This window comes from Periophthalmus magnuspinnatus, chromosome 16, assembly GCF_009829125.3.
Source record: "Periophthalmus magnuspinnatus isolate fPerMag1 chromosome 16, fPerMag1.2.pri, whole genome shotgun sequence".
Lineage (NCBI taxonomy): Eukaryota > Metazoa > Chordata > Actinopteri > Gobiiformes > Gobiidae > Periophthalmus > Periophthalmus magnuspinnatus.
In genome coordinates, this window is record NC_047141.1 from 24,030,245 (window position 1) to 24,058,179 (window position 27,935).

General features: G+C 39.7%; 5 protein-coding genes across 5 annotated transcripts in view; 1 reads left to right on the plus strand and 4 right to left on the minus strand.

The window, feature by feature from the left end:
- Positions 1–27,935, plus strand: part of LOC117383448 (trypsin-like) — a 108,580-nt gene that overhangs the window by 58,309 nt on the left and 22,336 nt on the right. The gene's annotated exons all lie outside the window — the stretch shown is intronic.
- On the minus strand, positions 291–2,351 carry LOC117383440 (uncharacterized). Its single transcript, XM_033980621.2, has 2 exons — positions 2,222–2,351; positions 291–1,906 (listed from the first exon to the last, which is right to left on the minus strand). The coding sequence occupies exon 2, from the start codon at positions 1,891–1,893 to the stop codon at positions 514–516; it is 1,380 nt and encodes a 459-aa protein (XP_033836512.1). The 5' UTR covers positions 1,894–1,906; positions 2,222–2,351; the 3' UTR covers positions 291–513.
- im:7147486 (zinc finger protein 425) lies at positions 3,138–6,017 on the minus strand. Its single transcript, XM_033981509.2, has 2 exons — positions 5,953–6,017; positions 3,138–5,632 (listed from the first exon to the last, which is right to left on the minus strand). Exon 2 carries the CDS (start codon positions 5,586–5,588, stop codon positions 3,273–3,275), a length of 2,316 nt encoding a protein of 771 aa, XP_033837400.1. The 5' UTR covers positions 5,589–5,632; positions 5,953–6,017; the 3' UTR covers positions 3,138–3,272.
- LOC117383441 (zinc finger protein 649-like) lies at positions 6,295–8,138 on the minus strand. Its single transcript, XM_033980622.2, has 2 exons — positions 8,047–8,138; positions 6,295–7,774 (listed from the first exon to the last, which is right to left on the minus strand). The coding sequence occupies exon 2, from the start codon at positions 7,758–7,760 to the stop codon at positions 6,396–6,398; it is 1,365 nt and encodes a 454-aa protein (XP_033836513.1). The 5' UTR covers positions 7,761–7,774; positions 8,047–8,138; the 3' UTR covers positions 6,295–6,395.
- On the minus strand, positions 13,492–27,875 carry znf1035 (zinc finger protein 1035). Its single transcript, XM_055227867.1, has 4 exons — positions 27,683–27,875; positions 25,937–26,003; positions 21,523–21,582; positions 13,492–21,436 (listed from the first exon to the last, which is right to left on the minus strand). Exon 4 carries the CDS (start codon positions 21,422–21,424, stop codon positions 13,859–13,861), a length of 7,566 nt encoding a protein of 2,521 aa, XP_055083842.1. The 5' UTR covers positions 21,425–21,436; positions 21,523–21,582; positions 25,937–26,003; positions 27,683–27,875; the 3' UTR covers positions 13,492–13,858.

A 27,935-nucleotide genomic window follows, 5' to 3' on the forward strand; every position in this document is an offset into this window, starting at 1 on the left:
TTGTGGATAGATGGATGGATGTCATGATATTGGTATTCAGTTAAACCCCAAAATCTGACATATTTCAGAGAACTAGTAGTACACGCTCTTAAACGTCAAAATCAATTCTATTCGTTAGGCAGTCATAACAATATCACCACCTACTGGAAGGTGAGGAAACACCTTTGAAAACACCTATGAATTATTTGACGGTCACAAAATTTGTCAAAAGTAAATGTACACAAATAAACATTTAAGATGAGATTATAAAAAATACATTACTAAAGCAATACATGACTAAAATAGTTTATTATAACAAATGCCCAGCAATATATACACATACAAGTAGTGCCAAAGTTAATATGTTTAAAATCACAATGCAAACAACTTTTCAACACTCATTCGGACTGATGCTTTTAAACTGTGAACAGTAAATAAAAAGGTGTAACAAACATTAATGATATTAGCCTATTTACATGTTACACAATAACTAGACATAATAGCAAGTATAAAACAGCTCACTTAAATCCTAGTTCAAGTCTTGATGGGGACAGAGGAGGTCACTTGGTAAATCACCTCAGCAGGTTTCTCTGGTCCACTTTCAACAATGAAACAGTCATCATCTGTAACTGCTGTCGATGTGTCTTTATTGTTCATGTTTGAAAGTCTGCTCTTGATGTCAGTGTTGCCAGCAGGGGCAGAGAGGACAGCCTTAGCAACACTCTTTTGCAAAGATGAACTAGGAATTTGCAAAGGAACGACTTGTCTTTGCCTGTTAGCTGGTGCAGTGAGTTTGTGTTTCATCAAGAACTCGTGAGCTTTAGCACACTTGTGCCTCTGAAGGACGTTGATACTTTCAAAGAAGACATGACAGACTCGACACTCATAGCCTTTCCCAGGTGTAAGGCTCACAGCACCCAGAGCAGCCTGTGCTGCAGGTGGATTGTTTACACTGAGTGATTTGGCATTTGAAATTACAGGTTTAGTCTGAACGGGCTTGGGCCGCTTGGCAGCGCTGGGACTGTAATTAACACCAAAATCTTTTCTAATTTTAGTGGGTGCAATATTATTTGGGATTTTCAGTGTTGGAGGGGAAATTGGAAGCTGGCCCAGTCCATTGGCGATGTTTGCAGTGATTTGGGTAAGTGGTCTAGCAGTGATAAGCTTGAATCTATTAAATTTGCTGTATGGGGAATTACAAGGATGGAAGCGTGGAACAATCTTCCTGCTGGAGAGCAGTAGTCCACAACCAATGCAGCCAAGCACTTTGTCTGCAATGTGGGTGTTATGATGTATAACTAGGGCCCTTCTTGTTGAAAAAGATTGTCCACATTTACCACAAATATATGAATGTGTCTTGGAAAATGAACGCAATGTTTTCAATACCACAACAGGTTGGAAAAGTGTCCATAGATCCACAGTTGGAGCGCCAATATTCGAAAACATTTTGCCTGTATCTGAGGTTGAGACATTTTTAATCACATCTGGAGAAAGCTGTGGTAATACATGTGGCTGAACGGGGCCTTGGGGCATACTGGGCAAAATGGGTATTTGAGGGACAGCTGTTGCAGGTAAAGACTTAGGACTCTCCCAGATAACCTCACCAGATAGAAGTCTTTTCAACTTCTCTTCTTCCTCGCAGTGTTTTTCAATTCTTTGCTTCTTTATGGTTTCGTGACAAAGTACCTGATATCCTGAATCATGAGAACTATTGTGCTGCAGCATGTCATTATATGAGGTAAACTCAGTTCCACAAGAACAAATATAAGATGGAACTGAGCAAAGATGCTCCTCAAGATATTTTCGACTTGAAAAAATCTGCTCACAGTTGAAGCAAAACCGATCAGTATTCATCAAATCTGGGTTGAGATCGCCGTCCAGCATATTTGGCAGGTCTTGATTTCCACTGTACATGTTGTGACTTGTTCTGTACGGAAAAAATACGATAATAAACAATTAGTTCACCACAATGATAAAAAAATAAAAAACGATGGGCCTATATATTCAACACAAATCCTTATTTTAATGCTTTTACGTTTTAATAACACAGATTCGATAGATCTATAGATATACACTTAAGTTAAAACTGCAAACGTAAAAAAACAACCAAAACAGTGTTATTTCGTAAATACACGTGAATGTCGTCAGGAAATTTGCGTTTTTATCAAGGCTCATACTAGCATTAGCTAATCGTGGGTGCATTACCATTAACATTAGTAAACAATCATTAGATTTTGCTCACCTGGCAACACAAACCACTCAACAAGACTTGATGGAGTTTTATAGTGCAGGGCCACAATTTTATCTTCGCAAGTTAACAAAAACCCGGGAATTTGCGCCTTGCTGAAAAAAGACGCCGACCCAAGAGGCAGGAAACAGGAAATGCACTTCCCAAGCAAAAAAAAAAAACAAAAAAAAAAAACCCTTCTGTGTAACAGCGACCCCAACAATGTGGAGGTATTATCGCAGCAACAATAACGAAAAACTACAACGTGTACTACCACGTTTGTTTTTGATAGACCTGTGAACGAGGCTTTATGACATGAAAAACATTCTATAACATTACATTAAAAAACTTGTTTTACTGATGTTCATGGATGTGACATGGCAATTAAGGATGTGGCACGTCTTCAACGTAAAAACTGATCATTATTTATTTTAAAAATTTTAATTAAAAACTTGCCATTTTTTAACTAGACTCCAATCAAAGACCTGAAAACCAACAACATTACTGTCAAACTTCATGCTATGTAATGGCACTGAACAAACCAGGAAATGCCCATACCCAAGTACACACAGCCTTTCATTGGGTAATGTATTTATTTAATAGTCCAGAGGTGAGAGATTCCAGAAATGCACACATCAACATGCACACTCTACATTTTAAGCAAAACTTTGAAACTTTAACTGTTAAAGTGTATGAACTACAATGTTAAATATCTTGACAAGAGTAGCCTACTTGGTACATCTGTATTTTTAAAAAGCACATAAATGACATTCATGATGAGTTAAATTTTTGGTAACAAATACCAGGCACAATATATATGCAGCACACAAATATTAGAACACATTTTAGTAACTTTTGTTAAATTTACAGATAATTATGTAGTTTGCTTGCAGACTAAAATATTGACTATTCACATATTTTGGGAGTATTAGTATTAAAGTTTGTTTAAGGGTTGTTAAAATATAAATGAGTCAACATAAACCACAATACTGCATGAATTTGGAAGCAGCAGTGATAAAATTAGATTGGAGTAATCTGTAATAAGTAACAGTTTAGGGAGGCACATTCAAAATCCTATACACTGACTCCAGGTCAAGTGCCTTCGGAGAGAGCAACGTCGAGCAAATGTACTACCACATCTTGGACAAGCAAACATTTGTTTTTTATTTGGAAGTTTAAACTCTTTCTGAGTTTGTGGCGCCTTTTCAAAGAGGCCAATTGTGGCCGGCTGCTGTAACGGAACATTTGTTTTTAATTGCAATAATAGAGGGTTTAAATGTCTGTGATGCTGAGGGTGCATGTGAAGCTGCAGATGAATCTCATAATCTGCCCATGAATTTACAGTGACACCACAGGTTGGGCAGGTGTAGGACTCCTGAGCATGTTTCTGTAAATGCTCCAGGAGAAGCTTGGGAGATGTGAAGCCAATGCCACACTCACATGTCACTCTTCTGGGGAGAACCGAGGGAAGCGACATGATGCTCCAGTTGCCTCCATCATCCTCCTGAGGAAGATCCTGTGGAGCATTAGACAGGGGCAAACTCGGGTTAATTTCACCGGCAAAATTTGGAATCATTGTCCGTCTCATTTCACATTTCTTTCTGTGGACCATCATGTTATCTTTGCGATTGAAGTTTCTCCCACAGACATAACACGAATACATTTTTACATTGTTGGAATTTACTGGCGCGCTATTGGAATTGTGCCCACTCCCGAAACCTTTTGGGTTAATACCACATACTTTTCTATGACGACTTAAATTACCAGTCAAGCCAAATGTTTGATGACACTTGTTACAAGGGTAACGCCTAACACCATTTTTAAAAAAAAAGCTCACACGTGTACGTCTTTTTTTTTCACTTGATGTGAGCGTTTTTTGTTCATTGTCCAAAGGCAGGGTCCACTGGCTGTCTTGTTCTTGCAGAAAAGATGCTGCAAATGCAGTTGCATTTCTGTGCTGGTCCTTTATTGATGATGCAGAAGACCAACTCAGATTTGAAAGTTCCTTTTCATATTCTGGGTCTGAGGTATCCTCAGTTTTTATGCAAATGTTTCCTTCATCATAAACATTGAGACATGCCTCTGTTGCACTGCTCAAGAACTTTGTCTGTGGAGGAGGACTCGGAGCAGAGCCACGGCATTTATGCTTTTTAAGATTGTATCTGCGTGTAAAATTCTGTTTACAAATTGGACAAAAGTACACATTTTTCACGCTGTCAATTTGTATTGTTTTTTGTCCACTAGTTGCAATACTTTTGAAATAAGATGGTGTTGTGGTCTTTGGTCTTGACTGTGGACATATGTGATTGTCAGGGAGGGGCACTCTTCCAATAATTAGTTGTTTGCAACAACGGCAACATTTAATCCTTTCTTTTTTATGCAAAAAGTGGTGTTCTGTCAAGCTATCAACATCCTGAAAAACCCTTCGGCAGCGGGCACATTGATATTTCCCATATACGTTGTTGCTGCTTGGATCCATAAACTTGTGACGAGTTTCCAGAAGCACTACAGGTGAAAAGATTTTTGTAAGTGAAACTATCTTCTTTGTACTGGACTCAAGAAGTCTGCTAATAGATGGAGCTTTTGTCTTCATGCAAGGTTTCCCAAGAAGACGCTTTAATTGCATGGCTGATGGTCCTTTTGTTGTTGTCTGAGGTGCAATAACGACTAGTTCAGGTTTTTCTTTAAGAGACGCCATGACTTTGTCATCATCTTCAGACTGAGGAGGCACCAAGTGTTTTCCATACGTAGATGCCAGGATCTTCATCAGGGATTTATGCTTTGGCTCTGGTTCATCCATTTCATTTCCCTCAGTCTCCTCTGGCATGTCTTGTGCTGCTAGCTCCTTCTCTAACTCAGCTTCTGCCGACACAGGGCTATGGTCCTTAGTGCTAGTATCAGCCGGTTCTTCTTGGTCTACAGTGTTCTTGAATGAGCACAGCTCATCCTCAGAAGGCCCAGGAGCAGAGTCTTCTTCAAGAGCCTCGTTTGTCTGGGCCCCAGTCGGGGAACACTGTGTTTTGGATATATCTTTGTTGGAGGTCTGCCCATTATTGACCATTAACTCAGAAGACGATACTTTAGCGACATGGGTCTGTTTATGTTCAAACATAATACTAAAGTCTTTAAACTCTTCCCCACAATCACATATATACATTTGTGTGGCTGGGATTTTAGGCACCGAGGACTCCCAGTCTTCACTTGAGGGAGTCAGAGATGCTTGCAGAAGATTGGAGCCAGAGGGGTTTGATGGAGGCTTGGGTAATGATCCAGCATGAGTTGCTTGATGAACCAGCAGAGACGCTAGCCCAGTGAAGGTAGCAGAGCAGGCCACACAACGATACTCTTTAGAGGAGGATGCGTTTCCTTGTAGCCCAAGCATTGTAGCCAACACTAGTGGTCCAGTTTCTCCAGTGGAGAAGTTCCCTGTAGTTAACGAAAGAAAGTAACCAAAGTGGTCTTTAGGGTAATTTATATTTCATTGTCAGGAAACAATACGGCTACTAATAATAAAGGAATTGTGCAAAATGTCACATTTGTTTCATTTCAAATGCTACTGTAACCTATAAATCTTCCGGAATAAAACACAGCTGAGATAGGCAACTTATCTAAATGCTTTACTGCTTAAAATGCAAAAATTCAGCATGCAATACTAAGGAGCAAAGCGCCAATTGTTTTGCCAAGAAATGAAACTACATTACGCTTAGCCTGTGAATCTATCATACGCGTAAAAAGAGAAATCTTACCAGAATCAGGTGCAAATTGACACGTTATTTAGTTTCAGTACAGAAAGCTGGGAAGAACCGAAAACATGAGGCATGTGCACTGGATGGTATGTCCGCAGGCGAAATGAGCCAAGGCGACTGAGGTTCAAAGCGGAAATTACGTTTAATGTGGTACATGCGCACAAGAGTTTCTTTTACTTCTCACATGTTAGAAAATCTTTTCCCCGGTAAAAAAAAAAAAAAAAAAAAAAAAAAAAAAAAAATCCAGCCTCATTTATTTATTTGTTTGTGTGTTTGCATAATATATATTTATTAAGAAAAGAACCACATTGATGTACGTCAATGTACGTCAACATACTTTCTTTCAATGTTTTAATGATTGTGTTACAACATGTTACACAGATATTTGGCTGTACAAACAAAAGAATAAGATCCTTTCAGTTCCTTTCACTTGCAAAAACAGTTCAAGTCTTGATGGGGACAGAGGAGGTCACTTGGTAAATCACCTCAGCAGGTTTCTCTGGTCCACTTTCAACAATGAAACAGTCATCATCTGTAACTGCTGTCGATGTGTCTTTATTGTTCATGTTTGAAAGTCTGCTCTTGATGTCAGTGTTGCCAGCAGGGGCAGAGAGGACAGCCTTAGCAACACTCTTTTGCAAAGATGAACTAGGAATTTGCAAAGGAACGACTTGTCTTTGCCTGTTAGCTGGTGCAGTGAGTTTGTGTTTCATCAAGAACTCGTGAGCTTTAGCACACTTGTGCCTCTGAAGGACGTTGATACTTTCAAAGAAGACATGACAGACTCGACACTCATAGCCTTTCCCAGGTGTAAGGGTTACAGCACCCGGAGCAGCCTGTGCTGCAGGTGGATTGTTTACACTGATTGATTTGGCATTTGAAATTATAGGTTTAGTTTGACTAGGCTTGGGCCGCTTAGCAGCGCTGGGACTGTAATTAACACCCATAACTATTTTTATTTTGCGGCAAGAACCATTATTCTGAGCATTCTGTGGTGGAGATGAATTAGCAGCTTTGGCTAAACCATTAGTGATGTTTGCAGTGATCTGGTTAATTGGTCTTGCCGTGGTCACTTTGAATTTATAGCCATGTGGCGCATTGCAAGGATGGAAGCGCGGAACAATCTTCCTGCTGCAGAGGAGCAGTCCACAACCAATACAGCCAGATACTTTGTCTGCAATGTGAGTGTTATGATGTATGACTAGAGACTTTCTTGTTATAAAAGATTGTTCACATTTACCACAAGTGTATGGCTTTCTACTGGAAAATGAACGCACTGTTTTCACTAGCACAACAGGTTGGAAAAGTGTCCATAGATCCACTGTTGGTGCACCAACATCAGAGAATATTTTGCTTGTGTCCGAGGTTGAGACATTTTTAATCAAATCTGGAGAAAGTTGCGGTAACACATGCGGCTGAACTTGAATCTTGGGTAAAACTGGTATTTGAGGCGCAGCTTTTGCTAGTAAAGATTTAGGACTCTCCCAGATAACCTCACCAGACTGTAGCCTTTTCAGCTTCTCCTCTTCCTCCCAGTGTTTTTCGATTCTTCGCTTCTTTATAGTTTCATGACAAAGCACCTGGTGACCTGGTTCGTGGGAACTACTGTGTCGCAGCATGCCATTATATGATGTAAATTCAGTTCCACAGGAACAAATATAAGATGGAACTGAGCAAAGATGTTCTTCAAGACATTTTCTACTGGAAAAAATCTGCTCACAGTTGAAGCAAAACCGACCAGCATTCATCAATTCTGTGCTTAGGCCATCATCTAGCACATTTGGCACGTCTTGATATCCACTTGCCATGGTTGCGTCACGCCCTGTTGATAAAACATTTTATTTAATAAATACCGAGAATGGCATCATTAATTATGTTGCTATCATTCAGGTTGCAACTGTTAGTTTATATTCAATCTTCAATACCCTACGCTACAGTTAATGCGTGCAATGCATCAATATTCCCTATAAATATCGTAGTATCAATCTTAAAAATTTAGCAACTGCTAAAAATGCGTTTAACGTTCACGCTTTTGTTTTAGCAAGAACCTTGCTAATGTTAGCATGGTATATAAACAGGTTCTTACTAGCTTACCTTGAAAAGGAAATCAAATCTCCACTGCTCTGTAGTTTGTTGTGGCTCTTTGTCAGAGCTAAGAGGGATTTTTGTGGCACTTTAACATGTTCGTCTATTAACTGAAACAAAAAATGAAATTTAGTTTCGGCCGCTAATGCCTGATTTCTTTTTTGCTCGTCTTCCCGCATCTCATACGCTAATGATCTTTGCTGCCCCTAGTGGAGCCCAGCAACCTCTGCTGTATGTGGTATGACCTCACTCAACAGTGAAGCGCTTCTGACTTATAGTTGTCTGCTGAGTAGAATTTCATTGTACAACCAGTTAAATGTATCAATGTGAGCTTTTAGTTCCCTTATAATTTCACATTATGGCACTGGGTGGATAGGCGTAGCGTTAGATTGGACTTTAACGAACCCATTTTTGATCTGCAGATGGCGCTTTGGCTCACAAATCGCAATAGTAGGGATATGGTTCGAGCCCAGTCTGTGTGAGACTGATGAGGATCGTATCTCTTCCAGTCGACATCATGCCTTATATAAAACATTCTTATAATTTAAAAACATGCTGTTCTGGTTTGCAAACAATGGTTTGCAAGGTCTAGTCATGAAACCCAAAATCAAAATCCAAACCTAGAGAGGACTAAGTCAGTCATGTAGCCTACTAGATTCGTCTTCAATACATATCACATCAACAAACTTTTATGCAGCAACACATGCTTATTATATGTATTTATTTTGGACTATAATAAGCCTCCTTAAAAGATCGAGTGCTTTACATTACACAGAAATGTGAGACTATTTACATTTATTAACGTTAGAAATTTTAACCAGAAAGAACATTTCATTTTGCTTTAACACATTTAACACCTGCACTAAACACCTGATCAAAAATTATTTTAACAAAGTAAAATGTACAGTGGTATATCTCCTTTACAAGCATATCTAAGAAAAAAAAAACAAAAAACAACAACACATAAATGGCTAAACTAATTTTCCATGCAGCTACATAGAAACAGATCCAGAAATTGCTGGTTCGTTTGTATCTGGATTGCCACTCCTCACCATAATACGATGGATTCTTCGTCTGTGAATTTTGAGTGACTTCAGGCTGGGATATGTGCCTTGACACACATCACAACGAAATGTGTCAGAGTTTTTGTGAGCAAGTAGATGTTTCTGCAGACCATCTGTGGTGGTGAACCAACGAAGACATATTGGGCAGCGCACAGGCTTAACGGCAGGTTTGCAGCTCCCACCCCTTTGATGAAACAGAAGACTAATGGCATTTGGAAAATCTGAATTACAAAGAGTGCAATGATAGGTTTTGTTAGAAACAGTCATTCGGAGTGCTTTGCATCGATTCCAGGATATGTGTCTTCGCAAAGAACACCGACTAGCAAAGCTCTTCCCACATTTTGCACAAACAGTCCTCTGCTGCTTCTTTCTTGGATGTAGAAGTTGCTCCTGGCGAAATTGAAGTTTTTCAGGTACATTAGGAGGTACTATCGGCTGAGCTGGCTGCAGCACAGTTGTTGGTTGTTTAAATCGTAGTAATAAAGGTTGTGGTCGTTTATGATGCTGAGGGTGCATGTGGAGTTGCAGATGAATCTCATAATCTGCCCATGAATTTACAGTGACACCACAGGTTGGGCAGGTGTAGGACTCCTGAGCATGTTTCTGTAAATGCTCCAGGAGAAGCTTGGGAGATGTGAAGCCAATGCCACACTCACATGTCACTCTTCTGGGGAGAACCGAGGGAAGTGACATGATGCTCCAGTTGCCTCCATCATCCTCCTGAGGAAGATCCTGTGGAGCATTAGACAGGGGCAAGCTCGGGTTAATTTCACTGGCAAAATTTGGAATCATTGTCCGTCTCATTTCACATTTCTTTCTGTGGACCATCATGTTATCTTTGCGATTGAAGTTTCTCCCACAGACATAACACGGATACATTTTTACATTGTTGGAATTTACTGGTGTGGTATTAGAATTGTGCCCACTCCCTAAACCTTTTGGAATACCACAGCATAATTTCTGATGACGACTTAAACTACAGGATGAACAAAATGTTTGTTGACACTTGTTACAAGGGTAACGCCTGACTCCATCTTTTATAAAATAGTGCATAGGTGCAGATCCTGTGTCTGAATTCAGAGATTCACCAATCTCTCTTGCATTTGTATCTTTATCTAGAGGGGTGACCAAGTCCATGTCGTTCAAAGGCATGGTCCACTGACTTCCATCTTCATCTTTATCAGATGTATAAGGCCAACTACTATCCTGTTCTTGCAGAAAAGATGCTGCAAATGCAGATGCATTTTTGTGCTGGTCCTTTATTGATGATGCAGAAGACCAACTCAGATTTGAAAGTTCCTTTTCATATTCTGGGTCTGAGGTATCCTCAATTTTTTATGCTCCTCGTGCCCACACCAATACTTAGAGAAATGTTTCCTTCATCATAAACATTGAGACATGCCTCTGTTGTATTGCTCAAGGACTTTGTTGGTGGAGGAGGACTTGGAGCAGGGCCACGGCATTTGTGCATTTTAAGATTGTACCTCCGAGCATAATTGTGCTTACAAATAGGGCAAAAGTACACCTTTTTTCTATTGTTTAAGCTGTTTATGAGCATTGATTTCTGACCATTTGTTGCAATACTTTTGAAAGAATATGAAGGCTTTGCTCTGGACTGTGGACATATGTGATTGTCAGGGAGGGGCACTCTTCCAATAATTAGTTGTTTGCAACAACGGCAACATTTAATCCTTTCTTTTTTATGCAAAAAGTGGTGTTCTGTCAAGCTATCAACATCCTGAAAAACCCTTCGGCAGCGGGCACATTGATATTTCCCATATACGTTGTTGCTGCTTGGATCCATAAACTTGTGACGAGTTTCCAGAAGCACTACAGGTGAAAAGATTTTTGTAAGTGAAACTATCTTCTTTGTACTGGACTCAAGAAGTCTGCTAATAGATGGAGCTTTTGTCTTCGTGCCTGGTTTCCCAAGAAGACGCTTTAATTGCATGGCTGACATATCAGTGACGGCTGACGGCCCTTTTGTTGTTGTCTGAGGTGCAATAACGACTAGTTCAGGTTCTTCTTTAAGAGACGCCATGACTTTATCATCATCTTCAGACTGAGGAGGCACCAAGTGTTTTCCATACGTAGATGCCAGGATCTTCATCAGGGATTTATGCTTTGGCTCTGGTTCATCCATTTCATTTCCCTCAGTCTCCTCTGGCATGTCTTGTGCTGCTAGCTCCTTCTCTAACTCAGCTTCTGCCGACACAGGGCTATGGTCCTTAGTGCTAGCACCAGCCGGTTCTTCTTGGTCTACAGTGTTCTTGAATGAGCACAGCTCATCCTCAGAAGGCCCAGGAGCAGAGTCTTCTCTAAGAGCCTCGTTTGGCTGGGCCCCAGTCGGGGAACACTGTGTGTTGGACACATCTTTGTTGGAGGTCTGCCCATGATTGACCAATAATTGAGGAGACAGCACTTCAGATTCATGGGTCTGCTTATGTTCAATCATGACACTAAAGTCTTTAAACTCTTCTCCACAGTCACATATATACATTGGTGTGGATGGGTAAAGGTTGGAGCCAGAGGGGTTTGATGGAGGCTTGGGTAATGATCCAGCATGAGTTGCTTGATGAACCAGCAAAGACGCTAGCCCAGTGAAGGTAGCAGAACAGGCCACACAACGATACTCTTTAGAGGAGGATGCGTTTCCTTGTAGCCCAAGCATTGTGCCAATACTTCAGACTGCTCTGATTGTACGCGAAAGGAAAATTTCCTGTAACACACAGACATAACAAATGCAATTATTACGTTTAATTTTAACAGTGTGTTCCACAGGTCGATGTCAATTTTATTATTTGATTGCATGCTCTTTTATCTACATTTTACTAGCGATTAGAATGTCAGTATTGTTTGGGGTTTGTCTGTGTATTTATGGCCAAATTTGGTAGGCCATTGTAAGGTAGTGAGGTCCCAGCAACGGGCCTTGATTGAAATGTGTGCAGTGTAAACTTACTTTTAATTTAAGGTATGCTTCTGATAAAAGGTCAAACTGCACGCCCCCCGGGTAACCAGTAGCCTGCAATCTCGCAAATGCTTTAAAACTTGAAACCGCAAATGAAGGTTTTTTAGCAATTTTCGAGTCCAATTACGTAACGTTACTGCATGGAAAATTCACATTGAGTACACAATCGAGAATACCATGGCAAAAAATCCAACAATGGCGACTGATCATGGATGCTGTCTAACATTAGCTGCTACATGGTTGTAGCTTAGCTTACGTGTAGCCTACCAGACTGTGTGGCATATCTATGGCTGTGTTTAAGCAACTGGGCTAACATCAAGAAGCTAGCTAACCCCACAGACTTATTACCAAGCCCCCAACTCTCACTTACCAGTGACTGGAAAGCCGTTTCAACAGTGCTTTGTACCAACATGGATATGTTAGTCAGTGCAAATGTATTGCTTCTATCTCGGGGCTCACATGGCCTTCTTCTCAGCACATAAAATGCGATGCTCCTCGAATGGGTCCACTTCAGCCTCTGGAGCGCCGATGTATTCCGTGCAGAGCTAGAGTTCCTCCCTGTCCATCCCGTGCACCTTCATGTCTTTACGATCATGTGCCGTTCAAATTCTTTTCGTACACTGAGCAACACAGTGCGTCATACGCGTTTACTACCAAATTCAATTGATATCAAACACGTGGCAATCTTAAATGAAGAAAAACTATTGAAAAAACCCGTGCAGTCCTAACAAAGGCAGAACATAAAAAACTCAAACGGCAGCACAGCAGGAAAGCCTACATACCATTGCGCATGCGCAAACACCAAGCATGGTTTCAGATACAGATTCACGCTTCTATCCATGGATGGATCAGGTCAGATGTGACGAAATATGTGCATAAAACACTCCAATCTAGGGGCATGCTATTTATAGGTAAGCTAATGTGATTTGGGTTGGTAAAAAAGACTTTAAACGCATGTAAGCGTGCCTTTTATAATATGGTAAATTATACTATCCTTATATCTGGGTCGTACACAGTATTCATAATAAAGTATTATGCATTTTTGGTTTATATATATATATATTATACACACACATATAGACATACACAGTCTGTGTGGCAAACACATAATTGAAAGGATAAAATATTAAATGCTCAAAATCTGGTATTTAAAGCATAGACACCAAAATTGAAATATATATATATATATATAAATATATATATATGTGTGTGTGTGTGTGTATTGAATATTGTTTAACAAAGCTTTTGTCACTGTTAGACTTGAGTAAACGTTTTGGTCACTGTGTACAGCTACTTCACTAAAAAAAAAAATACTCTAGTAGTAAATGTAACTACTACTCACCTCTACATATTCATTAGTTTTATTTGTAATTTTATTAAAAAAATAAATAAATAAAAAAGCCATGAGCCATGTCTATTTGGCAGTAAACTTTATCTAAATAGCAAGAACACCAAATACTGTAAAAAATATTGTACAGCTTTAAGACAGGATTGACTACTACAAATGCACACATTACATATAACAAATGTTTAAAGTAAATACTTTGAACAATTTCAATTTAAAAAATTAAACTATAAAAAGGTATTTTGTTTGGAAATTTGACAGTCTGAACATTTTTGTTTCATGCTTTGCTTTACCTTCCACAATATACATAATTGCACTATACATATGTACAACAGGAGGGGGAAATGCATCTTAAAATTCACAAAGGCAACAATCCCACAAAGTGAAAGTAAAAGTGAGTTAATTATAATAGATCAAAACAAAATGATATCAGTGCATAGAGACTCAAACATGACTTTGCTGATGTGCCTCCAGCAGGTGTGGGAACGCAAAAGCCTTATCACATTCTGTGCACTCATACACTACTTGGCCAACATGGCTTTCTTGGTGACGCCGAAGAAGATTTAGCTGACTAAAAGATTTGTAGCACATATCGCAGCGGAATTCGCCAACCTCTTTTTCTGCAGCATGTAGTTTCAAGTGAAGAGATAGATCTTTTGCTGTGTTGAACTCACTGTGACATTGGGCACACTGAAACTTAATCTGGGATGTGCTCTGAGCAGGTTCTTTTTGACAATGTTTTTTGAGATGTCTATCTAAATACTTTTGTTTTGCATAAGTTCTGGCACAAATTTCACATGTAAATGATTTTTCTTTTGGGTGTTCTCGATTTTGATGCTCCAGCAGATGACTTTTAGAAGAAAACTGCATTGGGCAGAAAGCGCAATAGCACAGGTCTTCACCAGTAACATCGATTTCATCATCATCGCCATAGGATCTCTCAAATTTCTTTTGAGAACAATTATGACTATTCCCGACATAATTTTGACCACAGTTTTTGCATTTCGTATCTTTAGTGTGACATACATGTTCTTTCAACTTGCTCGCAGTGAAAAAAGTTTTATTGCAAATTTTACATTCAAATGTTTCATTTGGGTGTGCTGGAAAATGAAATACCAGTTCAGCAGGACTTGCAAAACACTGATGACACACTGGACAGACAAAACCTTGTTGACCATAGCAGAGGGTTTCGTCATGGTTTCTGAGATGGGTCAGAAAATCATGAGAAGAAGAAAAGATGTTGTTACAACGATTGCATGAATATTTACTCAGAGATGACTGCCTGTGGGTGCTCAGGTGTTTTTTCAGGTGAGAGGAATGCAAAAAATGTTTGTCACAGTCCATACAAGAATACTGACGTTCTACACCTGCCAGGCAGCCATGTTCTGAAAGCTCCTCAGGATTTCGGAAACGCACACAGCAGACACCGCATCGATATTTAAATTCATTTATGGGTGCCACTGCCAAAGAGGCAGCTTTGTCATTAGCTACAACTGCAGTCTGGTCTGAAAGTCCAGTACCACTTGATTTAGACAAGTGAATTTTTCGGTGCTCTGCTCTACTGCTCTTGGAAGAAAAGACACGGTTGCATATGTCACAAGGAAAGTTCTCCCCCTGGTGACTGAGCTTATGCTCTGCTAATTCTGCATGACTTCTGAAACATAACTGACAGTTTGAACATCGGAAAGGTCGCTTTCTTCCAGAGGTATGCTTATGCTTTCTCAGTGCAAAAAGAGAGACAAAACCCCTGTTGCACACTCGACACTGGAACTCAGAATTATGCTTTCGTTCATGCTGTTGTAATTGGGCAGCTTGAAAGAAACATTGGCCACATTCAGCACATTCAAAGGGCTTTTCACCAAGATGGCACCGCTGATGGTCCTCAAGATTTTCTGATGTGGTAAAGGTCTTGCCGCACACATGACATGGAAAATATGGGGCAGAATCAGAATCAATGCCGTCACTGTCATCATTGTTACTATCGTTATCACCATCGTCGTCATCATCATCTTCACTTTCTGACGTGCTCTGAGTGCTTAATGACTTTTCAGCTCCATCTGTCTCCTCCTCCTGCTCCTTTTGGTCCTTCTGTTCTGTCAGCTCTTTATGATTTCTGTTCATGTGTCTAACCAGGGATGCTCTCAGAGTGTAATTCCTTTTACAGAAACTACAAGAAAAAATATCATCTGGATGCTCTTTAGTACAATGATCACATAAAGAAACTCTAGTCTTAAACCTATATTTGCATAATCGACAAGAATATGGATGTGAGGCATCATGGCGTTCCTTCTTATGGACTTCAAGTTCTATTTTTGAGGGAAACTCTGCTGAGCAGTCTCTACAAACAAACATGCCACTTTCATGAACCTTCATGTGTTTTTCAAGCCTTGTTTGACTAGAGAATATCTTTCCACATTTAGAACATTTATTTAGTCTTTTCTCTTGTTCTTCTCTTCCATGGTCCTCCAGGTGGCTGATGAGCATAAGTCCATCAGTGAAGCTCTGATCACATTCTGAACATTGGTACACGACAGGTTTTTTCTCTACTGATGACTTGGTTTGTGGTTCCGTGTCTTCTATGGCTTCCATTTCTTCTTCAGGCAAGTGTTCAGCAGGGGAGTTGGTGAGTACCATTTCAATATTTGCTCTTAAAGGGACATCCTCCTCAACTGAACGGTTAGTTCTGAAGACTTGCTTTTTACATTTTCTAAGATGATTGCGAAGAAGGGTTTTATTCCAGTATCCTTTACTGCAAATCTTACAGGCAAAGGGGCATTCCCTTAACTGGGGAGCTGTTTGCCAATCTTCAACATTATTTGGCCTGGTGAGTTTTGATGCCTGAGATGGTTCATACAACAGATCTTCTTCAAACTTTTGGATATCTGATAAATGTTGTTGTAGAGGTGAAGTTATTGGAGGTTCACCCTTTGTTTCTAGTTTGTGAGCATTTAAGAAGTGCTCCTGAAGTTGAGCAAAAAGCAAAAATCGTGAACTACAATATGCACATGAAAAGCCACTGGATTGACTTTCATCCATTTTTTTCACACAGGTATGTACATGTCGTTGCAGATGGTGTTTTCTTAAAAATGTCTTTCCACAATCACAGACAAATGACTTCTCACCAGTGTGTAGATACATATGCACTTGTAAATGTGCATTTGTTCGGAATGTACGAGGACAAAAATTACATTTCAGAATCTTGCCTATGTCTTGTTTTGCTGAAATGGGTTGAATTCTTGCAAGAATTTTGTTGTGTTTTTCAGAAGAAACATTTGTGGCCTGTGTTTCTGGTTTATGAGACTTGCTTTTGACAATGGAGGCCAGTCTGCATCTTCTAAACCTGATATGGGTTCGAAGAGACTTTTCAGTTGAGAAAAATGAACTACAACGCATACACTTAAATCGCTTTACAGTATGGAACATTGAATTGTGCCAATTAAGTTTGGATTGAGTTTCATAATTTCTTCCACAGATCGTGCATTCATATTTTTGTCCCTTTTCAACACAACGAACCCCAAGCTCTTTTTGCCAGCCAGTACCAACCTGATCTAAACTGATTTTGGGAATGCAAATCTGAGGCTTTAACTGCAGTTTCACCTTCCCTTTACAACAACCTAAGTGAACTTTCAGGTGGTCATACCTTGAAAAGCAGCTGTCACACACTTTGCATCGATAAGGCTTCACTTCATTATGGGTCAAAATGTGTCGTCTAAGACTTCGTGATTTTGTGAAAGTCTTGTTGCAGAATTTACACTTAAAGTCACTTGTGTCTCTTTGGGCAAGATTTTCAGTTTTTTTATTAGCCATCAATTCTTCACATTTGTAAAAACTTTCACAGGAAGCTTCATGCTGAGAACACAAAAGCCGACTTGGGAAGTTCTGTCCACAGAGAATACAAGCATGGACCTCCACATCCTTGTGTTTTGAAAGATGTCTGCGGTAAAGGGAGCCATACTTGAAGGTTTGAGGACAGTATGGGCATTTATAGTTTGTTTCTTTGGATGACATCTTAAGGACAGGTTGTTGGTTAGTTTGTGATGTTGTGCTTCTGTCAGTTATTGTTTCACCTTTGCAGATCTTCTGATGCTGACACAATTTTGAAATCCCAAAATATAATTTGCATGTTGGACATTTGGTCAAGGTATTGTTCTGGTGACCTCCATAATGTTTGTAGAGATGCACTTTTCGAACGAAAGAACGAGAACAATAACGACATACCAAAGATGGATTCAGTGATGAGCAGGTTTCATGATGTAATTTTAAGACATGTTCTGTGGAAAATCGTCTTCCACATTTACAGAAAAAACGTTTACCGCCAACATGCCTAGCCATGTGCCGGAGCAAATAACGTCTCTTTGTGAATGTGCGTTTACAAAATGGACAATCTGCACATTGTCTAGGGGGATGTGTCAAGTAATGGTTGCTGAATAGTTGTGCATCATCAAATACTTTGTTGCACAATGGACAAGAATGTTGAGCTTCACTGAGGGTCTGGATAGGATGAGAGGCATTTTGTTTATCCTCTTTCTGAAGTAGTGCATTTTGACTTTTCAGATGTGTGCGCAAATGTCTTAAGAGATACACAGGATATGTGAATGTCTGGGGACAATCTGGACATTGAAGCAACCCCCTCTTTAGATGAGACTTTCTGTGTTCAATGAGTTCTCCAATGGTTGGAAGAATCTTTTTGCAAACAGTGCACTGAATCCTTCTCTGGTGTGTTATTTTATGGTGGATTAGATGAAGATTTGACTTGAACCCTTTCCCACATTGCAAACAGTAGTAGGGTCTGTCACCTTGCTTAAGAGGAACATTGAAACTTTGTGGCGTCTCCTTTGTCACTGTTTTTTTAGTAAGATAATGTTTCTTTAGTGAATTCCTATATCTGAACCTTTGACCGGTGAGATCATAGAGCTTGTGTTTCTTCATGTGTCTGTATTTGCCAGACTGATGATAAAAAACAGCTGGACAGAGTGTGCACCGGTATTGTGGTTCACGTTCACGTTCAGTATTCTCTACATTTTTTGTTGATTTGACATTTAGCTGTTTTTCCTCTGCCTTCAGTTTATTAAGTACAGTTGCCATCTCATTTGAATATCGATCAAATTTCTTGGGCTTTGATGTATCACTTCCAAGAAATGATAGAAAGTTTCTTAGACAAAAAGTATGGATGTGTCTATACCTGTTAGAAGACAGACTGAATGTTGCAAGGCATAATGGACACTTGAACCTTCCATTGACTCTGCATTGCCTGCGAAAAGTCATTACTTTGACACAGTTTTTCAGATGCCGATTTCTGTTCACACGATTATTGAAAATCTCTGGACACAATGGACACTTGTACTTATTCTTATCTGAGCCAAGTTCTACAGCCATCTCAAAAGGTTTCTCTATTGGCTTGACTGTACCAGGCTTCTTGTGCACATTGTAATAATGTTTTGCAACCTTTAGCCTGCTCTTGAAAAATTTACCACAAAATGTACAAACATTTGTTTTTGTTATGTCATAGAGCTTAACATAACAATCGAACATAGATTTTACTGTACCAGTGTGAGAGTTTGAAGTATGTTTTCTGTTACCTGGTTGTGCCCTTCCACACCGTTTTGAAACATTTCTGTGTCTACGTAAAGAAGAACCTTGCGTAAAACACTGTCCACATTTTTCACACTTAAATTTTGTTTCTCCTGTGTGTGAACGCATATGACTAATGAATCGATTCCAATTTAAAAAATGAAGTCGACATTTGTTGCAATAGTAGCCTTTTCTTTCTTTCCAATTTCCCACACTTGAAGGAGACACAGGGTTATGTTGACACACATGTTTCCTCGATTGATCCTGGCGTGCCAAATACACACCACAAGATGTGCACAACTGAAAACTGTGCATTGAATTATGAATATTGTGGTGTTCGATTAGATCATCCAAATGGGGGGCATTGTACAAACATTGTGCACACACATACATGTTCCTAGTTAAATTCACTACATCTGTGGTTTTGAGGAGAACAACAGGCTGAAGCTGTTTCAACATTTCTGCAGAAGATTTCATTTTGGGGGATTTTTCAATGAATGATTCTGCAGGTTCCCAAGAATCTATTTCAGCCAATTCATGCACTTCTGAAGAGGGAGGAGACAAAGGTTCACCATCGGCATACACTTCTTCAGAATAGCTTGGACTTGCTTGGACATTTGGACATGGAACAAACGGTGAAGACTGGTCAATTTCATTTGCTCTCTGGTCTGTCAGTGTTTCAAAATCCATACAGGATATACTTTTCTCAGCATCAGTTGGCCTTTCTAACTGATCAGAGGGGCAAATTTCTGTTTGACAAACTGACTTTATTTCTGAATTTATGGCCTCAATTTTCTTGTGTGGAGATGATTTGTCTTCAGCAATTTTGGGAAACTGAGGTTCTTTTTTATCTTTAATTGGTTTCTTATCAGTCAAAGCTTCCTTTTCTTCCTTGATGTTTAGACTTTCCACCACAGATGTTTGTTCTGAATCAAACACAACTATTGACTTGTTATAATTTATAGCATCATCACCATCTGCCATATTGTCAGATTCACTATCCTCTGCTTTACATGCTTGTTCAATTTCAGTGGTTTTGATTTCAAGGACCTCTAGACCATCACTTTCACAGCTTTTTTGTGCAGTATCAGCATGATCATCGCCACATTTATTATCATTGTGTATCATTTCATGGGTCTTTTCAATTGGGGCGTTTCCTTGATTACTAGTTTCACCAACCTTAAAAACAGAATGACTGCTACTACTTAAATTGGGAGAGTCATCATCAACTTCAAAAGACGCTACTTGCTCTGCCCTTCCAGTTACTGTTGAAGAATCCAACTGAGGATCAACATCAGGGTCAATGAAGGGCTTTGGAGGCCTAGCATTGTAAGTGGCATCAGAGCTTTTACAGACTGACTGTATTGATGATGGACCATCTACCATTTCCTTGATCTTTTCATTTTCACTGTTCATCAAATTAATAGTTTTGTTGGGTTTGGTTTGAGTTTTAGACAGATCATTCTTTTCAGTTTGACAAGAATCTGACTTTTGGTCTGGTAATTCTGAAGAGTATGAAATATTCATCAGGCTTTCAGTGTTTGTGTTGTCTCCCTGGGTAGCTGTTGGATGATTGTCATTGAATACCATATTTGCTGAATCAACAGTATCACCCTTGTTTGTGTCACTTGTTTCATTTACATTCATCAAAGTTTGTCTGTCATCCCCATTGTATTCCTCAGACACACTAGCCTTTTTACATATGTTTACAAATTCCTCTTTTTTCCAGGATTGGTCAAAACTGTCCACCTCCTGTGTCTCTGCATCAGTGCAAGCATTCAATTTATCACACTCAAATGACTTACCCCCATCTTGGACACATTCGGTTGTATTTTCAGCCATTAGATTTGGCCAAACAGTATTTGAATGTGTGAAGTCATTAGCATCTCCAGAATGGTTTTGAGGCCAATGTGATTGATATTTAACAGTAGCTCCAGTTTGAGGGTTATGTACAGACGTGTTAGTCATGAATCCACAAGAAGATCTTGGTTCTGTACCTTCATCCGAAGTACCTTGAATGTTCATGTAGTTGTTAAAAAATGTAGTGTCGGTGGGCACCACAGATTCTTGAGGTTCTGACTGTGGGGCAATTAAACAGTGTCCAGCTGTTTCTGACATACTTGTTTCAAAATTTGTTATATTGTTTTCCCAGCTAGTCATGTACTCCTTTTGTTCTTCATCAGGTTGCCATGACATTTCTTTGTTGTTTTTTTGATAATTTCCAATCTCCGGACACCAGTCAGAATCGGGGTTCCCAACACTATTGCTGAAACAGCAGTCTGATGCAGGAGCTCCATGTGGAATGCTTGCACTAGAGAATCCACCATGACCTATGAATCTATCTGCAGGATTAGGATGGTTTACTTCTGAGTCAGGTGTCCCATGGTCTGGAGGTAAAGATGAATACTTTTGCAAGTATGGATCCCAACCATGAGCCATACTTTGCCCGTTCTAAAAGCCCAAGAGAGAGAAAAGTTAAAAAAAATAAAATTAGAGTAAATATACAGAATATTATCAAAAAAAGAAGTAAGCCTCACCTCTTGTCAGCTTTTAGGAACAAGGGAATTCCAACTTGTTGGGCACTACATTTGGAAATCCTGCAACATAAGCACATTGTCATGGTCATCATATGTCACTAAATAGGTCATTGTTTCAAATTTTAATTCAAATACAGACAATCTACATTTGACAAATCCTTTAATGTCACTAGGGTAATCAGACAGGAGAAGAGAGTATCTGGAATGGAGTGCTCTGAGAAGACCCCACATATTCCAGAAATTTTACCTCACTCACCATATTGTTTCACATGTGCTTTAAGCAAAATTTAATTGGTATGGAAATAGGCAGACCATATTATATTTAAAATTGCAATTATTGAGATGGTTTGTCATTTTTACTGTTTTGCGCAATGTTTGGGATGTTACTGGGAAAGGGGGCACATTGGTCCCACGCTATATTGCGGTTGACCTTTTCGCGGATGCAATTTTGCATGCTTTTTTACCGTGTATGAACGTGCATTGTGTTCTGCATCCTGATTGGCCAAGGGACTGTAGACCATTGTCAATCAATCTCCTCCGTGCTGTGTCTCCTGTACGGTGCAGAATGAGTCCAGCCAAATTTACATAAATGTTCGATCGCTACCAGGGTGATTCTCAAGTGCTGTATCTTTGCAAGGTTTTTCTCCCAACAAAACCCACAATGACAATGAAGGATTCTGCACCGATAAATTTCAGAAATGCTTTGGACTTAGGCGTTTCTCTGCACAGGGAGGCCGCCTTTGCAGATAGCGCTGGAGCAGAGGCATACGTGAGCAACAAATTTAAAGCGATGATTGAGGAAGAGGGATATAATATATGAAGTTTGAACTTTGAGAGTGTTTAAACAAGATATGAATGTGAAAAAACTTTACTGCCTGTCTGAGAAAAGTGTATAAAGTGTGTGGTGAGGGGATTTACAGCTTAAAACATATACAGTGGATATAAAAATCTACACACCCCTGTTCAAATGCCAGGTTTTTGTCATGTAAAATAATGACAGCAAGATAAATCATTTCACAACTTTTTCCACCTTTAATGTGACCTATAACCTGTACAATGCAACTGAAAAACAAACAGAAATCTTTCAGGGAGGTGAAGTAAAAATAAACAACTGAGATAACGTGGTTGCATAAGTGTGCACACCCTTTTATAACTGGCGATGTGGCTGTGGTCAGATTTAGACCAATTACATTCAAACTCATGTTAAACTGGAGTCAGCACACCCCTGTCACCAATTAAAGTGCCTCTGATCAACCCCAAATAAAGGTCAGTTGCTCTAGTAGGCTTTTCCTGACATTTTTGTAGCCACATCTTCCAGCACAAGCGTTCACAGAGAGCTTCCAAAGCATGAGAGGGATCTCATTATTCAAAGATATCAGTCAGGTGAAGGCTACAAAAGAATTTCCAAGGAATTAAATATACCATGAAACACAGTGAAGACCGTCATCATCAAGTGGAGAAAATATGGAACAACAGTGACATTGCCAAGAACAGGACGTCCGTCCAAAGTTCAAACTAGTCAGGGAGGCTGCCAAGAGGCCAACAGCAACACTGAAGGATCTGCAGGAATTTCTGGCAAGTACTTGGCCGTGTAGTACATGTGACAACAATCTCCCATCTTCCTCATATGTCTGGGCTAGGGGGTAGGGTGGCAAGATGGAAGCCTCATCTTACAAAGAAAAACATCCAAGCCTGGCATAATTTTACAAAAAGATATCTGAAATCTCCCAAATGCATGTGGGAAAACGTGTTATGGTCAGATGAAACCAAGGTTGAACTTTTTGGACATAATTCCAAAAGGTATATTTGGCGCAAAAACAGCACTGCTCATCACCGACATAACACCATACCTACAGTGAAGCATGATGGTGACAGCATTATGCTTTGGGGCTGTTTTTCTTCAATTGGAACTGAGGCCTTAGTCAGGGTGGAGGGAATTATGAACAGTTCCAAATACCAGTCAGTGTTGGCACAAAACCTTCGGCCTTCTGTTAGAAAGCTGAAGGAACTTCATCTTTCAGCACGACAAAGACCCAAAGCACACATCTAAAATCAACAAAAGAATGGCTTCACCGGAAGAGGATTGAGGTTTTGGAATGGCCCAGCCAGAGTCCAGACCTGAATCCCATCGAACACCTGTGGGGTGATCTGAAGACGGCTGTGCACAGGAGATGCCCTCGCAATCTGCCAGATTTGGAGCGGTTTTGCAAAGAAGAGTGGGCAAATATTGCCACATCAAGATGTGCCACGCTGTTAGGCTCTTACCCAAAAAGGCTGAGTGCTGTAAGAAAAGCCAAAAGTGCTGCAACTAAGTATTAGTTAAAGGGTGTGCATATTTATGCCACCAGGTTATTTTAAGTTTTTTATTTTATATTTTTCCCCTTTAAAGTAAGTCTTTTTTTTCCAATTGCATTGTACAGGTCATAGGTCACATTAAAGGTGGAAAAAGTTGTGAAATTATTTGTCTTGCTGTCATTATTTTACGTGACAATAAGCTGGCGTTTGAACAGGGGTGTGTAGACTTTTTATATCCACTGTATGATAATTGTGAAAAATAAAGCTGACTACTTTGCGAATGTCGCCTATTGCAGGCTATTTTTAGAACGTAACCCCCGCGATAAACAAGGGACCACTATATTATAAAGAGTACTGTGTGTATAATCCCTCAGTCGTCCAGGTCTGATATGCAGCAAAAGACAAAGTTTAAATCTGTCAACTGCACAAATCGATGTAGGAGTGAAGACGTTTTGCTGCTCATCCAAGCCACTTCAGTTTTTGGGGTTTTGTCCTTTAGGTGAAGCCTTAAAGTTTCTGTTCCTGTCTTAAAGTGTTTGTAGTCAAAACCCCGATCCATAAAGAAAGTGATGTAGTCCACCCCATTCAGTGTAGTGAAGAGTGCATTGAGCGGTACACTGGAGAAACTCAACAGCCACTTCATACGAGAATGTACCAACACCGGCGCGAGAGCTCCTCTGGACCCCAGTCCACAGTACATCTTCATCTCAAAGCCACTAACCACTCCTTTGAAGATAGTGAGGTTTAGATATTACCCAGAGAAAAGAAATGGTTAGAAAGGGGAGTGAAAGAAGCTATTTTTGTTAGGGAAACAGGAATGGGGGCTTGAAACATAATCAGACCCAAAGAAAATAAAAAGAACAATAGGAAGGCCATTAATCGTTGAATAGGGTCGTTAAGGCTGAAACCATTGTTTCAGTGTAGTTAGCCCCTTCCTTCAGATAGATATAAGGCAGTGTCTGATTACACCTGAAGAAGTGGCTTGGATGAGCAGCGAAACGTCTTCACTCCTACAACGATTTGTCCCGTCCCTCTCACCACCCATTGCAGAAATCATACATGCATCTATCACCTCCAGACTCAATTACTGCAATAGCTTCCTTCATGGGCTACCTTCCACCCACCTCCAAAAACTGCAATACATCTTGAACTCTGCCACCTACCTTGTCACCCAAACCTCACCCATAACCTGTTCCCGCCTCACCAACCCATTCAATCAGCACTGTCCCAGATCAGCTGACAACACCTTCTCACTCCCATCACCAGGATAAAGCACCAGATGCAGGGGGCTAAGCTTTTGCTACAGCTGCCCAGGCTCTCTGAAACGTGCTCTTGCAACCCACCAGGAAATAATTTCTTCAAATCAGTACTAAAAACTCAACTTGCATTCCCTTGATCTCTGCCGTTATTATTTTTTCACTGTGCTTTCCTGTTTGTATAGGAGCTTTGAGTATCCACAAATAATGCTATGCAATGCTGTATAATAATAATAATTATCATCATTATTTTTATGTATTATTATTAATGAAATTATAACTACAGGTTTGGTTTAGGTGTGGTAGTAGAAATAACAAATGGATAATTGCCGCAGGGAATACTATCTTTTATGAAAAGATGCAAAGACATATCTTGATACAATAGGGGTGATTGTGACATACAAATAAAACAAGTAATATGAAATCTGCGGATGGTAGTATTGTCAGCTATGGATGATGATGGGTGCAAGTAGGTTGGGATCAGGACCCTGCTACAGTGCAAAGCTTTTAGGAAGACGCAACAAAACCCAGAGATAATGTGGGAAAGCAATGAACTTATCTTGTATGACCTGACTACTGCAGTCACTGTCAATACTTAATATTCTAATAATGTTAGCAGCACTGAAGCAGAGCAAATACATGGTACTGCATGCCAACAGAGATTTTTATCATGCAGCTGCCACCAACAAACAATGAATGCATTGTGAAAATGTGTCCGTTGACATAAAAAAAAAAAAGAAAAAAAAAAAGAAAACTACCAGATGTAAAGTATCAGGTGGCAAGTATACACAAAACTCTTCAATTCATACTCAGAAGAAAGACATGAGAAACAGCAAAAGAAAGGGAACACTAAGTGTACTTACTGTGAGACAAAAAGTCTGGGAGGGCTGAATCATCTGCTGAGTTTCAGGCACAAAATGAATCCAAAGCCTAAAAGCACAAAATGCTAAGAATTAATCTGTGGTAGCACCAGCATCTCTAGAACGCCATAAAGACAATAGGTAGTATACTTTTTGCCAATTAATGTTCACAACAAAGTAAATGTCACAGATGTTAAGTTTTTAAATAGTTGAGATGCCTTGGTCTTAAATAAAACACTAGAATGGCATCACTGAGACCTACCCTAAAATTGGTTGAGGCTGACCATATTGACCATACAACTTTTCACATTTTTCACTAATTATGCACAAAATGCCACCTGGACCCTACAGAAAGCGCAGTTATGCAGTACCATGACAGCTATTGTAGCTGCTACCTGCTTTTGAGCAAGGGAGAGTGGGTCGAGAGCTGCTAGAGTATGTGTCAAACCAAATATCAGACAGACTTCTGTGCTTGGTAACCTGTCCCCATTAGCTGTAAAATACACAAATTGTAATTTTAACTGCGTTCATAATCCTGAGGTTTATCCAAAGTATGTGACACACATGGCATAAATGCATTTGTGTGCACCCTGCCTGGATTTTCAGCTCCCTCAGAGAACCTGCACATACTGTAGCAACTCCTAAAATACAGATATGAAAGCACAAAATTACAATACTCAGAACAAATGTACTTTTTTTCCCCCAAAAGAGTAATCCTATGGCACTACAATGCTCGATGAACATGATTAAGACAGTTTGGGCCCTTCTAGGAAATGCATCAGATCACAAATTCCTGTCTTACTGCTAGGATGCCCCAAGACCAACATAATAACACCTGCAGTGATGCACGTGGAGTCCATATGTACCTTTACGTGTATTGACAAATTTTGAGTTACTGTGATCACCAAAATGGACCAGCCCACTACACTGATTTTTTATTATTATTTTTTTATTTTTTCTATTCATCACCATTCATCAGGCAAGTTTTCCTTTTCACAAAACAAGCAAACTTGAAACGTCATTCTTGGCATTCAGTATTAATGTCCAATATGAATAATATAGACTGTTCCTTTAACAGACAATAAAGGAGTAAGTTTTATGAAACTATTCCTAAAGCATACACATATATACACGCATTCATAAATATGCTTACATTTAACAAGAGTGAACAACTTTAATAAGAAACTTTTTCATTGGAAAAAGCACACAATGGTCAATACTTATATCTTATTGCATTTAGAGTCATTAATTGCACTAGTTAGCATACAGACAGTTAAGTTATGCAAAACTGTTGCCATGAGCATTACACGTGGTTGTGCTTTTATTAACCTATTAATAGGCTTAGTAACTAACCAAACACCTCAGGTTTGACCATGGTGATCTCTATATTTGTAAATAACGCTAACGACAAGTTTTTTCAACCAACATGACTGTAGGTACACTCACTGTATTATACATAGAACATCAGTAAAAACCCCTTTTAACACCCTATGCATGAGTAAAAGCCAGTCGATTTTTGCTCAGTATTTTAACCATACACTGAATGAAAGGAAAACCAAAAGAGTGCTTTATTTGAGCATGTGCATTCTGTTCGGTTACGTTACTGAGCGGCACAAGTTCTTTCTACAGCCGTACACGGTGTACAGAGCGGCTAAGCTAGCTAGCTCTTTCACTATCCAGATGCTAGTTAGCCAGTTAGCTTTGCTGCGGCTCTGAACACAACAGATATCTGAGCACTGTAGCACATACCCAAAGCGTGCTCCACTCAGCTCTTGGTTTGCTCAGGCGTTGACTCCGTATGGAATCGTCTGCACGGAGCGTGGTAAACACTGCACGGCGTTTTATCACCAATATTCCACGTCGTCTTTGTCGTTTTCACCCGTATTTTTTTTAAAACACTGGGTGTGGGCAAAGTCGTGTAGTCTAAGGCAAGACTAGCCCTCTCAGCAGAAGACGTCTATCTACCTCCATGATGAAAATGTACGCATCTTGCACAATAGGT